The sequence below is a fragment of the Diadema antillarum genome, unplaced genomic scaffold (genome assembly GCF_040938485.1).
Source record: "Diadema antillarum isolate AM-2024a unplaced genomic scaffold, OU_Dant_1.0 scf00000016, whole genome shotgun sequence".
NCBI classification, from domain to species: domain Eukaryota; kingdom Metazoa; phylum Echinodermata; class Echinoidea; order Diadematoida; family Diadematidae; genus Diadema; species Diadema antillarum.
In genome coordinates, this window is record NW_027270905.1 from 213,614 (window position 1) to 228,653 (window position 15,040).

Consider the following 15,040-nt stretch of genomic DNA (forward strand, 5'->3'; position numbering starts at 1 on the left):
CTATTGCCACACAGTTATTATTGTTATTGTTATTAATTTTAATATTATCATGATTATTACCGTTTTATCATTAGTGAAAGCAGCCATGGAATCGAAGTGTTTTACGTGCTTGAGATTCTCGCATTCCATAATATGCCACATTTTGGCCACTGACCACAGAATGTCCCTGTCGTTACGGAGGTTACTGCGACTTCATCGCCCGCAAGTGTCGTTGTCCGCCGGGCCGCTCGGGTCCCCTCTGCCGCGAGACTTGCAGGACAGGAACTTATGGTATAGATTGTGTCCAGCGTTGCACATGTGGGGACGGGGCATCTTGCGACTTGTACAGTGGGCTGTGCAGCTGCCATCCAAATCAAAGGTATACATGTAGTTATAAGAGAGAAGTTTTTCTCCCCAGTAACTCTGTCTCAAGTTGAAAAATATACCTGGTTGGAATTAACATGCCAGTTGTATGAATTCATATCTGAATGTGCTTGAAGTTATTGAAGAGGAAAAAGGCATCAAAAGTACCAAATAATCCGACTCATAGTAAAAGAATCAATCCTTAAAGGGATGGTATAATATTGATTGAGTTGAGGATTCAGCTTTTAACTTTTTGCGAGATACTCTGAAACCACAGTATGAAATAGTAAAAGAGCATACATTTTCTCAGAGGAATTCAAACTGAGATAGATCGATTAATAGCAACGCAAGAGTAGGTGTTCGTTAATGTTTGTTACAACGCTGTATTGCCCATTACTTTTAAAGCTTTTCACTGTGTCTCTTAAACTGCGCTAGACAATAAAGTCAAATATTTACCATGCTTTGTGTCGGAAGATTACACGTTGGTTGTGTTTTGCAAGTATTCCTGTGCTGATGACTACAATGAATCATATGAAAAACATTTCTGTAGAATCTCACGAGCTGCATGCCTTGAATGAGAGCTTTATAGATACATTTGCTAAAGATCCTGATGGTAAAGCTGCCAGGAGGTTTAAATTCTCGATGGCTCGTAAAACATAAAGTGTGTTTGGTGGAATGATTTACAGATAGGCATAGCATAAGAGTTAGCAGAGCAGATCGGCATTATGCTTGTCATATGGGGTTTCACAGCCTGTTGTAATCAAGTGATTCCGAAGAATTGCACATAATAAATTTTACTAAACCATTGCTGTGATTAGACGTTTAAAAGAAAGGATACGAACCGTATCAAGTTGTCATTCTTTAAGACTGTTCGATGTTTCTTCGGATTGCTTGCAAAATATCTATGCTTCTGAATTCACGGTAAAAGCAGACACCTTTTAGCAGCATTAAGTAAATTACCCTACTGAAGAATTGAATAAAAAGAAGGAGTCAACCACTTTGATACGAACAGACGAAGGGTTGCACATTTCACAGAACGTTCGTTTTGATTGTGCGTCACTACTCTATTTCATTCATTTTCTTCCTTTCTTTTTATTTTGTAAAGCCGACATCCATCAGAATGCAAGGGACTGAGCTCAAGCTATCATTCCGCATTAGCATTTTACAAGCAGAGGCTTACAGTTACATTAACGATTCTGAAAACGACGTTCTTCATAATCCCTTATTGTGAACGTGTTTGTTTGTTTGTTTGCTTGCTTCTTCTATTTATCGTGTTATGGATTTTTCCCCCTGTTTCATGCTTTCAGCTGTACCGTGTGCCGAGGCGGCTTCTTCGGGCCTACCTGTAAGATATCTTGTCCGTGTGACCCCGGAGTATCGTGCGACCAAACGACGGGACAGTGTCATTTGAGTATGCGTGCACGTTTTGCTTTGTGTTTAACAATTACCATTATCTCTTTATAAAATGCTTCTCTCGGTAGAGAAGATTGAGACATTATTGTATCAAATGCCAATTATGCAGTTATGGCTCTAGTTTAAAGGAGCGAGTCACATCAGATTCTAGTTAAATTCATTGCCAAACCGGGGGGGGGGGGGGAGGAGGATCTAACTGGCAGAAAGTTGCACGTGTTATAAAATCATGATATCGTTCGTTAGTTGCACTGACGCTCATATTAGGTAATGTCACAATGTCCCCTGTGTCATTTTACTCCACAAAATAATCCTTAAAATGAATTCCAAATATTGAATGACTTTGCAACTAATACAGAAGACGAACCATGGTGCCATAGAATCATAATCAGTTGTCAAAGTAAATGGAATACAAATTACTCGATGCTCAGCGGATCCCTCACATAACTGGCCTGTGAAAAGTCAATAGGGCAAGATATTTCATTTTATTTCATTTCCAACAATGCAAAATATTCGCATACGCAAAATAACACAATATCAATACAATGCAGGAACGAAGAAAAAGACATAAATTAACAATGCTACGCATTACTTTTAGATGGAACTAAATTAACATTAAAGTTGCAGGAAAAGGAGAGGACGTTCTGAAAAGCCAAGCTTGCATTTTGCAGTAACCTCGTGGACAATTCAACTAAATGCTGAACAAAGTCAATTATCACCATTCTCAATTGCAGTAATGTTCATTAATAAACTGTTCAGTACAGAACTAGTGGTTCCTCTAGTCGGTGTTGATCAACGTCTTTGGAATAATGAAATGTGGCAGTGTGAGATTGCAAAAATGGGACACGCTTTTGCTTTTTTTTTCTTCGAAGAAAAGACCTGATGGAAAAGCAAACTATGTTGCGGTTTAGGAGACTCTCTCGCAATATTGCATTTGACGTAACCATCACGTATTCCTTGAGAAGCTTTGCAATCATGCTGTGGTCCTTGCGTGACTGAAATAGTGCAGATTTTTGTTTTCACCTGTCGCATTATCTAAGACAATAATGATGTCCAAACATTTAAGTGGTTGATTTTACCGGAATGGCGATAGCAACGAGATTTTCATTCGCAGTGGTTAGTTGTGGTTGACGCTCCTTTTTTTTTCTGTTTTTTTTTTTAATAAGGCAGTGTTTAGAATCAAATCTGATGTGGAATGTGGTAACGTTGTTTTTCATGCATATTTTCCTTTCTTTTTTTATTTCATTTTGTCTTTACTTGTGTCGCAGCTCCTCACTCAGATGACGACAACTTTTGGTCTGACTTCTCCCTCAGCGAAATGGCTGCCATCGCTTTGGGAGCAGCGCTGTTGGTATTTATGGTGATAGGTGGCGCCCTCCTCATTCGGTCCTGCTGTCGACGGCGATCATCTCAAATGCTAACCCTGTAAGTGTGGGCACTCTCCGTGTGACGTCACTCATATGCATACATTGCAATTTCAAAAGCTCTATAGTCTTTTATTAATCCGGGTATACGCCATCATACATCCTTTCCGCCTACAGGGTTTCTTCATTTCCAAAGCCTGATATATAGTAGTATTTCCCATATATGTCCGTAACGTTAACCATGCAGCTGCAACATAACCAGAAAATCAGGGGAGGGTTTTGCGAAATTTCCTGGAGATTTGGTGTGTTTTTCTGTTTATTTTGACCGTTCAGATCAATATGGCATTTGTTGTTTTGGGGTTACTTTAAAAGATAAAAGGTAAGACTAGGAAGAAGGGGATGAAACCGGATACATACACCGTTGTCTTATCGCATAGTTATTTCTTAACAAGAAGTCGAGTCAAGGAATCTTCTTCTTTTTTTTTTAACCACACGCCCCAAAATTCTGACTACATATATCTTAAATTAAAAGGTAAAATTATGATGGACAATGTAGACGTGATAGTTGACAGAGGTCGTTGACCGACAAAATCCTTTTCGTAGTTCGCTTTTACTCCCCCACCGCCCACAAGCCCGCAACCAAGACTTAGGAGACAGATTGAAAACACACAGATTGTTTTCAGACACCAAAACAAAACAAAAAATAATACCAAAACGGTATAGCTATATCTATGTGTCTCGACACTGACTAAGGAAACGCCGTATAACGAAACAAGGGTAAAAGCGTTGTTTCCAACTAGAACTCGTAACGAATTCTCTTTCCGTGTGTCGGTGACCTTATCTTACCACCTCTCATTTCTAGCGGCCACTATAAAAACATGCACAGTGCAAAACTGCACATCTGTGGGCCTACGATTTTATTTTTTTTAATCTGATCGGTTTACGTGAAAATGTAATACGACGTTTCTTTGTCGAGTTTCGTGTAAGCTTTTTTTTTTCTGAACAAGGGGAAGGTCTTCCTCGTAAATTTAAAGCATTTAATATGATGGCAAAGTATGCGAATAAACTTCCTGTTGTCTGATTAATCACTGCTAAAACTACATGGGGTATTTTGTTCTTCTTCCTCTCGATGGGTAGACATGACATGCATCCGTGTTAAAGTTGACAACATATCTGACATCGGTTAACTATTCTGAGCTTGGGGTTAGTGTTGTTATAGGAGTTGAACAGGAATGTGGAGACAGTTGTGGAAATCTCCGCTGCATATCAAAGTAAAAAACAAAACATGAAGCAACATCCCATCATTCATGGTCAGGATTTTATTATGTTTCTTACTCGCTTCTCGATAGTTATCTCGTGAGCATGGCCCTTCAGCCAAGATGTTTCTCCTTTCAGATCGAGTCCTTTTTTATTATTCTGTTTTCAAAGGGTTAGTTTTGTTTGTCGAGGGTTTGTGCTAATGATGAACTTGGCAAAGAGAATGCAGATATTCAAGTGAAGCGTAACACGAACTACTGTACAATTGGTTATGTATTCTCCTTTGCTCTTCGAGTGAAGTTCTTTTTATCAGAAACTACATCGACAATCGATTTCTCCTTCTTCTGCTCCTCAAATACTTTCTGAACCAGATGTCTATTGTGCGGTTATTCTGTATGTTTGGAGTGTCTATGGTAATTGTGTGTCGTATAGTTTCGCTGGAGTTTCATTGCATCCATTCTTGACAGGCCTCTTCTCCCTCCCTCATGACCTACCACTGTTCGCTTACTCTCATCTGCCAGGCCACTTTAAGTTCATCAATTCCTCAATAACACGGAAAGCATATCAGTGTATGATATTAGAATTTTTGTTTTGTTTTGTTTTGTTTTTTAGTTCCGAACAATGCTACGCCCTCGCAAAGATCCGCTGACAGTATTATGCGTGACAGAAGCCCACGCTTTTAAACAGAAGACGTGTAGGGGTATACCCATGCAACTGCTCAGATGCCATAGAAACGCCGAATGAAAATAAAAACCGAATTAAAGGACAGCTTGCATAGTATTGGTTAAAAAGAAGAACCATGAAATGAGCATCATTCTCCCAAAGAGAAAGATGTATTGAGTAAATGAATAAATGCAGTGAACTCGAAATACTGAATCGGCGAAAGAATGAACGATCTCTGATAGTTTTTACTAAAATGAATTTTTTTTTTCACTGAATCCGTTTGTTTCAAGCAAATTCGCTTGCCTAACAAGATTTAAGTGACAAAACTTTCCTCATACGTGTTGACTTGTGTTGTGAAGGTCGGTAACTGACACTTTCAAGTACAAACTGAGAGATAAAAAGCACTGTCTCAATCGAGAACTGCCTTTTGAGCTACCCAGTTAGTTTAACACCATGTTAGATGTCACATTGTTATTTGAAATTGATCTGGCGTTATTCATTGGCCCAATCTGGCACATCTCATTAAAATTGTGTGGATACAATATCAGTGCTTACGCGGGATGACAATATCTCAACTGGTGTAAATATTCGCCTTGAAACAAAGTCTTGAGAATGGTTATCCAAGCTTCTTCAGATTTTTGACCAGTCATAATGCCTCCCGGACGTTCATACGCCGAGAAAAACTACACAATGTGTGACCGACTGATGGGTTACTGCTTCTGATTGGTTTTGGTTATAAAGTGGGGCAGATTTGATATGGCGGGAAGAAAAGAAAGAAAGAAAGAAAAAGACCTGCCAAAATCAGAAACCCGATTTCTTTGACTTGCTCAGACTTTCGTTATTTCCAGATAGAACTGGACGTCAGGGGTGACTATTCCATGAAACAGAATATAGGTCACTTAAAAAAAGAGAGAAACAAAGGAAACTCATCATAAACGACAAAGACCAACAATTCAAAAGAACTTTCACCCACACCGTGCCAGTAACAGGGGAGTCCCGTTCTTTGTCAGCCCCCGAGTCCGTCCGGGGGACCAAGGACGACCAGATGGGGAAAGGTAGATGAGCGGAAACCAACGTGATTACACATGCACCCGAGCTCTTTTGTGACTCATTTCTTTAATATTGTTTCTTCTTTGTTTCGAGTGGACGTGGGAATGGGGGGGGGGGGGGGAGAGATGATCAGCAACTATTTGATATGTACATAATTAATGCATCTATGACAGATAACTCTGATATTTCTCTGATACTAATAATTAAAGGTTATTGCTAGTAATAGGGGAACCCTTCCCCCAAAATGATGGCATTTTATCGGAAAGCAAGAATGGTCTTCGCAATCAAAATAAAACAGAACAATAAATGAATAATAAGAGCAGGCTGCCAACTGCATGTCTGCATTGTCCTGTTTAGGAATGTAGACGGGGAAGTCAGTTTTTTTAATACGATGACCTTCAATAAGATTTATGTCGGATATGTTTTCGCTTCCTCTTAACTGAAACTACGTAAACCTTGCTACAAAGCTTGTGATCTTATTTCCGTCGATCTATCTAGCCTTCCATTTATTTATCTATCCATCTATTTATCTATTTCCAGGACTCGATTGCCATCAGATGAACCGTGCAGATATACTGTCGATTCAGGTATGTAAACTCGTCTTCCTCTACTATTGTCAGATAGACTAAATGCTGGACAGAAACTATTCAGCTATTCTAATAAACTGTAGCATAAAGACTGGCTATTAAAATAAAAGAGGTCACAATACTTTTGTCTATAATTCCAAGCTGTGTACAGTGTTCTGAATCAGGCAAGCATGGATCTATGTGGCTCCTTTAACGGGCTGACTGCACTTAAAGCTATGAAATTTACAACTGATCAGCGCAAACATCTGGTCAGTTTCACTTTGCAATAGGTGGGAACATACTAGTATTCGTTGGTCCATACCGTGTACCCGGATTAAGTGGTATATACAGGGTGTATCAAAAAAAAAACCACGTTACACTTTTGAAAAAATTGTCTAAATTACGTTTCAAAATATTTGGAAGATTTTTGTCATATTCATGGATGCCTAATAGTCTCATCTATCAAGTGCAATCAACAAAACAATTTTGTTCACGCTTGACTGAACACTGATGCTCTTTGTCCAGAGTGTGAAAAATGACTTGCGCCAAATTGAAAAAAAAAGATGGAAAATTCAGCCAGCAGTCCAATTAAGTGCTCCCATTCAAACAAATTGCTCTTTTGCTTAAGACTTTGATTATGTTATGATAGTCTGAGATTTTTTTGTCAGCTTTATCGTAATTTGAATGATTTAATTTCTAAATGAATTGGTGAGAATTAGAGTGTGTAATTACTTCAAGATCTTTAAAGCACAGTTTTCACAATACACGGACACATCAATATCATATACCAGTTATTCATTAATATGGCCTGTGGCAGTGGTACCAAATTAATCAACATTCAAATCATTTATCCCATAAATCAATCAATTGATTGACCAATTAATAAATAAACAAATCAATCAATCAATCAATCAATCAACCCATCAATACATCAACTGATATATCAGTTAGTCAGTCATTGAGTCGTTCAATCAATCAGTGCATCAACCTAATAATCAATCACTTTTCAGTCATTGAAATAATCAATTGGCTGATCGAATGAATAAGTTAACAAATAAATACATTTTTCAAACATTGATCAGCCTTTAAGCCACGGGGGGGGGGGGTGATATTCCCTATGTCGATCTGCCACTTTAAACATGCATACAAGTGTGACTGCACCTGATTGATTAAATGAATGATTAATTGATTGATTGATTGATTGATTGATTGATTGATTGATTGATTGATTGAATGAATGATTGAAACATTTACTATTACATTACTATTTCCATAAAAGTCACAGACGTTGCACGTAGCTTCAGACTGGTTTATTCAACAAAGTCTCAAAATATTCCCATTTTTGTAAATGTACATGTAGCTTCCCAGCCTTGGTCGCAAGGATTTTTTCCTCATTTATTAATTCAACAATAATCTTTTGCATCTTTTCTCCAGTGGGTAACTTATTTCCCGTTCTAGATCTAAAAATGATGTATTTTATTAAAATAATCAAAGTATTTACACATTTTGATCTATTTGAATAACCCGAGATTCCCCCAAATATATCTCTCCAATCCATATTCCTTAACTCATTTATATCAAAATAATAAATTATGAATTCCCATAACGGTTTCACTTTAACACAGTGTAAGAATAAGTGCAGATAAGTTTCAGGCTCATGTTGGCAGAAGGAACAAAGGCTGTCTGTTACAAAACCAAACTTCATTAAACGCTCCTTAGTGTAAACTACGCCATGTAACATCATAAATTGAAATTCTCTATATTTTCTTATCAATGTACACTTACTCGGTTTAATAAAAAGATCTTTTATTTCTTTGTTTGTATAATCATAGCTACTGTGGTCATCTTTAATTTGTAAAACATAAGATGACTGTAAATCTTCCACCATAGCCTCATATATTTTTCTCGATTTTAAAACTTGCAAATTTACTCTCTGACCAGCAAAAATCAATTTTAAGTCAAAGTTTGTGGAATCAACTTGCTGAAGTGTACCTGCTCTCATAGAGTCCTTCCATTTCTGGGGTATAGCATTAGATATATCATTCAGTTTAAGCAATTCTTCTACCTTTAAACCAAGACCCAAGCTTTGAAAATGTGACTGAGATCTCAAATGACCGTTATCTAATATATCTTGTATTGTAATTATTCCTGCATCAAATAAATCTCTATGAAAAAAACATCCTACCTGCTATGCGTACACTCCTAATATTATTGGATTTACAACCTCATTTTCCAATTGTCTATATTTATAGATATCGAGCCAAACCTTCAAAATTTCCGAATAAAAAGGTGGTACATTATCTGTCATAATAGATGAATCAAAGTCACACATAAACAGGAATCTACCTCCTACTGTACTAAAACAGAAGTCAAAAAATAATTCCCACCCAACTTCTTTTTCCCCATATAGAAGGCGTTTTAGCCACATAATACGTTGTGCCTTAACAATTAATAACCGAAAGTTCGTCATTCTTAAACCCCCAAACTCATAATCTTGATACATAATATTTCTCTTTATACGGTCTTTTCCATGTCATAAGAAATCAAAGGTAATTTTTTCGACTTCTGAAAATACCCACTGAGGAACAACAACAACACACACACACACACACACACACACACACACACACACGCACACACACATGGGCACATACACAAGCATGCTACCATAGACACGCAGACAGACGGGAATGCCCGTTCTGCGGCTGGCCCAGAACAATATGGAAGGGAATTCCCCAAAGCAGGATTCCCGAATGATATGCGAAGTGTTAAGTTTAATAGCATTTCATACGATGGGTTATTATATTTTGTTCAAAAGCACATTCAGCATAACTTAATAAAGTCGTTGGCGGAGTGTGGGTGTGTTGTATGCTTTCCAGTGCCAAAACGTTATCCTCTGCAGCTGCAGAGACACAAAAACGCTATATATATTACATTGTAAGTGAGAAATCCACAATTCCCGAGTGGTTTCCATTTTAGATACTGACAAATTAACACAACACATTAAAACCGGCTTAATGACTGGAGACGGATGTTGTAAATGGCATCAATTATGTCGATAATGTGAATTGCATAGCGAAGAGTCAAGGATATAAATTTTGCTGCCTGTATATATATATAATTATATATTGAATTTGCGCTGTAGGCCTCCCGGTTTGGCATTGATGAATGAATTATATTATTGGCTATGTAGTGATATCAAGAGTACAAAGGAACACTATGAATGTATCATAGCAAAAATATCATCGTCTTCCTACCTTATTGGAATGGAGGACATTCTGTCAATCCAACCGCTCCCCCCCCCCAAAAAAAAAAAAATAGGATTAAAGAGAAAATAATGAGTTATAGACAGGATAAACATGCTTACAGCAAGATCATTGATTGTTCATAGAATTGGAATCTATATCTGAATCAGCCCTGTCGTATGAAGTCTAGTTCGGATGATGTTCGTTATTCCGAATATTCCGATTCGTTGATCCTAAAAAGAAATAAGATTCCTCATTCCGAAGATTTTTTATTTCAAAACACACAGATTCCCTCTACGATATATGTTCGTTACTCCGAGCAGTTGTGGCGTTATTTCGAAGGTTCGTTACTCCGAAAATACATCTGGGATAACGAAACTTCGGAATAACAAACTTTTTTTTTTTAAAATTCATGTGCCATATCCCACATTTCATACAAGTTTTATATTCCATTTGATTTGAAGCAGAAATGTTTTTCACACAATGGTCAGTTTGAACCAATAATGCACAAATGCATAAGGACAATATAATTGACGTGTAATAGGAGGAACCCACTAAAAAGCAAAGCTTGTAGGATGTGGGCTCCAAAAATATAACATAGGGTTTTAGTACAGTATATCAACGTCAGAAGTGACGTAACATGCAAAAATACAGGATATCGAGAATATTACAAAGTTTACGGGATGTACAAAGTATAGTATATAATGTTTACGATTAACTTATGGTATAAATGCTAAACCTTTGGAACAAAACCTTCGGAACAACGAACTGTTACTCTCTTTCATTTGTTAACATAATGTATTTCAGTCGAATGGGGATTTTTTAATATCAATCTACGCTAAGTTGCCCCGTGCTTTTCTGATATCATTGTCAGGGTAGGATTGCAACTGACGATGACCGCTACATTTGACCCTCTGAATCCATAATCCAGCTCCATAATTATCTTGTTCTTTCCCTTGTACACCCAGTTCCCGAAGTCGAAGGGTTCAAAGATAGCTGTAACTGGAATCACACAGACACAAGTTGTAAGGCCACAATTTTTAAGAATAACAAAAACGACAGCTTATAGTAGAGGTGTCCGTGAGGCTCACAAAGCAAAGAGTAGAATTGATTCAGAGAACAACAAAAAAGTAATAAAAACTGTGATAGACTTTAAATAATCAAACCTGCTTGATGGAGTAATCATATCAGGAATAAGCAGGAATGAATAACCCCCATTGAATTATACTATAACCGTTGTACGTTTACGTTTACACTATGTACTTTACCGTAAATGATATTCCTATAGGGGGAAAGGAGAGGAATTATGGAATTGTTATTTCTTTTTTGTTTGTGTATGCAGGAAGTTATGGTGTGTGGTTTGTATAGCCGAATTTAGTGTGTCATTGAATTCATATGAATATGTATGCGTGTGCAAGTGTGACAGTGCGAGACAAAGTGAATTCATGTACATGGGTTTGCTGTGAAGTTTCCGCCTGTGTGGGTGTGATAATGTGCCAAATAATACCCATTTGTAATCACTGGTAAGGAGAAGGACACTGACACGTTTGATATCTCTAATCAGATAATATTTCTATTTTGATCAAGGCCTACCAAACTTGAAAAAAAAAATATTGAAAGACACGTATTGGAGGGATGAATATTTCCACAAACAGTACTTTGTTTACATGCGCATTTATAAGTTATGTCTAATTGATTTTGGGGTTTGAACAATTTTTTTTAAATTGTCACTCACGACAGGATAGTCAGTCGAACGGTAAATTGGATATGTGTTGATCTTTAAATTTAAGTGAAATTTATTGCGGAATAGTGAGAGAAGTTGGTTTGTTGTCTTCCCGTACATGAGTAGATACCTGTTTGTAAAATATGAATGCATTAAGCAATGAAATAAGGGCTCGCCGAGAGATGAATGATATATGAAATTAGTCATAATGCGAATAGCACGTTTCTGGAGGCAATAACAATGGATTTTCCTGCATTGTACAACAAATTCCTCTTATAATTATTTGAGAATAATATATAAATTGATGAGAACACGTTCAAATAAGGTTATTATATTTCCGCTCGAAAAGAATGCCATGATTTCTTCATGGCGATTTTTGTGCACACGATATCATGTTTAATAACAGTCATGCCCCTCTTATAAACGATATTAGAATCGTTGAATGATCTTGAATGATACTCGAATTATAGAGACGGAAATCAAGTAGGACATTTATTCATCAGGAGAGCTCTACAAGTGGTACAGTCGAGAAAGTACAGGATGAACGAACCAGTGTATGATGTGTAGTAGTGTGTTGATGACGTCAGCGCACTTTGAAGTGAGGGAGGAAGCGGGAAAACCACTTTGCGCGATTTTATTTTTGATTTTGTTTTTCTTTGTTTTTCGTTTATGTTTTGTTGCGTGTGTGTGTGTGTGTGTGTGTGTGTGTGTGTGTGTGTGCTTGGCCTTGAACTGACCACCCGCTATCCTTTCAAAAATGAATAACGTCAGTGTGAAACTGTTTATTACTCATTGCAAAAACATATTACGCGCTCTCAGCAAGTGTGAGCATTGTTGTTATTAATGGGGCAGGGAGGGAGGGAGAGAATGAGAGGGCTATTAAACAGAATCTCGAATCATTACGACAGACACGCAGGTATATCTGTGATACCAATAATATACCAATCAATAATCATAGAATGATCTAATTGAAATGTCGACTGCACTTGTCACTTCTTGATGGTTTTACAATCCGATGCTGCATGTTCTGACATAGACGAGATGTATCATGTGATACGCCTTTTTTCATTTCATTTCATTTCATTTCATTTCATTTCATTTCATTTCTTTTCATTTCACTTCATTTCTAACAAAAATGCGGAAACAGTTAGACATTTACGCATAGTTTTACAAAACTGTACAACACTGAAATAAAGGAAAACGCTGTACTGATATATCGAAACAAATTTGTTGGAAGTGGTGGGGCTGCTGAAAAGCAGGGCTTTTCTCGTCTCTTGGGTCTTTATCATCTTTCTATGCACACCACGAGCTACTCTATTGTTCAATATCGTAATGTCACGAAATTTCAGTCATTTCAAGGCATTTAAGCAACTTTGAAAGTGGCATCGGACGATCTGTCATAGTTTGTTACCATTTACATCATTCACATGTATACAGGTGTTATACTGACGGTAACTCTCATTGTTTGGTTCCTGCACTGGCGAACAGACTTAATTTTTTAATTCTTTTTGATTGTATGATTTGCCTTCTTTCTATTGCACACGCAATCCTGATCGCAGATCACGCGACGGGGGTGACGACCACCAAGCGTCATTCGGCAGTCCTTCTCACCTCCGACGGGGACGCCAGTATTTACTGGAATCAGCGAGCGAGTCACATCGAGCGCCAACTTCCCACCATACCGGGCGAAGGTCGACTGCTACGACCAGCCAGCGCTCAGCCTCTGATGCGACGGCCGTACGAGAGACGATCACTCCGCACCGACCGTGCTCCTCGCTGTGTGTCCGTGGCCTGCGGCGAGAAGCTCGAATTCGGACGCGAACCCGTGGTCGATAAGACGAAGCTGCCAATACGCCCTCCCAACGTCGGCAGGCTTAGCGGGAGTGAGGGCAACCTGTGCCTACCGATGAGAAAAGACAACTCGTATGGGTGCAGCGCCAGCGCCAGTATTCCGGACTACAGCCGTCATGGCCGCGTAAGCAAAAGAACAGGCAACTACGACCATTTGTCCAGACCTGTCAGCTGGATGTCGCACTGCTCACGTGACTCGTCACCTGAGACGTCACCTGATGGTTACCATCGATTGGAGACCCCGCCCACCTTACGCATCAAACGCCGAGATTCTAATAGTGGGACAACGCAGCCAGGTTCCAGACCCGGATCTTCGTCCAACGAGCTCGACATCCATTCCGTACCTGAGTGCGAACACGGACCAAAGCAACCTATCAAACGCAGCAATGTGGACAAGACCGATAGCTTGCCCCTGCCTGACAATAATTACGAGGAGCCGATGAAATTGATAGGAATAACGAAAGAGGGGAGGCGAAATGTTGATTTAGGACGAGGTCGGAGTTTAGAACATAGTAGGGGCACTGGGTACAAACGAACAAATTCCCAGTCTTCAGTGGAAAATATGTACGAAGTACTTACTGCCCCATAGATATCAACAATCGGTACCTTACCAGATAATTCACCGAAAGTATTAGGAGTACCTGGCTTGCACAACTTCGAGACACTATATGACGTGTTGGTAGAAAAGATTTGTGAATTCTTGAATGTCTGCACCAGATTGCCAATGAGACAACAAAGACAAGATGCACATGACATAAATAAAAAGTGACGTCATCATTGATCATCAATATTGTTCGGTGACACATTTCCGACCTTGAAATAGAGTGAGGCACAATTCCGATCCAACGTCACCACGAAACCCTGACTGTACATAAAGTTCAAAGCTGAGATTTGGTATCTTGCCTACAGTAGCAATGAGAATGAAGTCTTGAAGTGCGTAAAACGTTGGTGAAGAATAATAGACATCCGCTATTTTAAGGAACGAAAGATAAATCTTGTGTATTATGTCACCAAAAACTGTTGCTCAGGTGAAAAGTGCTTCAATCAAAGTATCATCAGTCATAAAGATTGACCAACAAAGATATTCATGTGCATTTTCGATTAATCTGTGTTTCTGACGATTTTAATCTTCACTTTGATGAGCAATGTTTGTTTACTAGGGCGGCGTTTGGAGATAGTGTTTATTTCTTTTATTAGTAATTTTTAGGATTTGTTGATTACTGATAGTGAGAAACGAGAAATACAGATCGAAATCACCCTCTCTCTCTCTCTCTCTCTCTCTCTCTCTCTCTCTCTCTCTCTCTCTCTTTCAGCATATGCTTGGAACACATTACGTTGCTTAATTAAGTAATGGTTGGCGTACTTAAATGGTAGTAACTCTTTGCATGTCGACAGTGCGTGAAAAGAAATGCCAACAACTGCACTTGACTGGAGAACCCTTTTCCGTGGCTTTTCACAAAGTGCCTGAGTCATGCCAATATCCCAGCCCAGCGTTTTGAGATGGGTTGTTTTCACTGCAAACTAATAATAGTAATTTCGTTCCACAAGTACTAAGTGTACCCTAACCTT

General features: G+C 38.5%; 1 protein-coding gene across 1 annotated transcript; it reads left to right on the plus strand.

The window, feature by feature from the left end:
* The first annotated feature begins 3,055 nt into the window (after positions 1–3,055).
* Positions 3,056–14,060, plus strand: LOC139725097 (uncharacterized). Its single transcript, XM_071636187.1, has 3 exons — positions 3,056–3,177; positions 6,627–6,673; positions 13,180–14,060. The coding sequence occupies exons 1-3, from the start codon at positions 3,071–3,073 to the stop codon at positions 14,058–14,060; spliced, it is 1,035 nt and encodes a 344-aa protein (XP_071492288.1). The 5' UTR covers positions 3,056–3,070.
* The last annotated feature ends 980 nt before the right edge of the window (positions 14,061–15,040 follow it).

Excerpts from the sequence above, each read along its gene's own strand:
- LOC139725097 (XM_071636187.1), top strand. The coding sequence starts at position 3,071 with ATGGCTGCCATCGCTTTGGGAGCAGCGCTGTTGGTATTTATGGTGATA. Across the intron at positions 3,178-6,626 it reads TCATCTCAAATGCTAACCCT|GACTCGATTGCCATCAGATG; the intron begins GTAAGTGTGGGC and ends ATCTATTTCCAG. Across the intron at positions 6,674-13,179 it reads CAGATATACTGTCGATTCAG|ATCACGCGACGGGGGTGACG; the intron begins GTATGTAAACTC and ends TCCTGATCGCAG.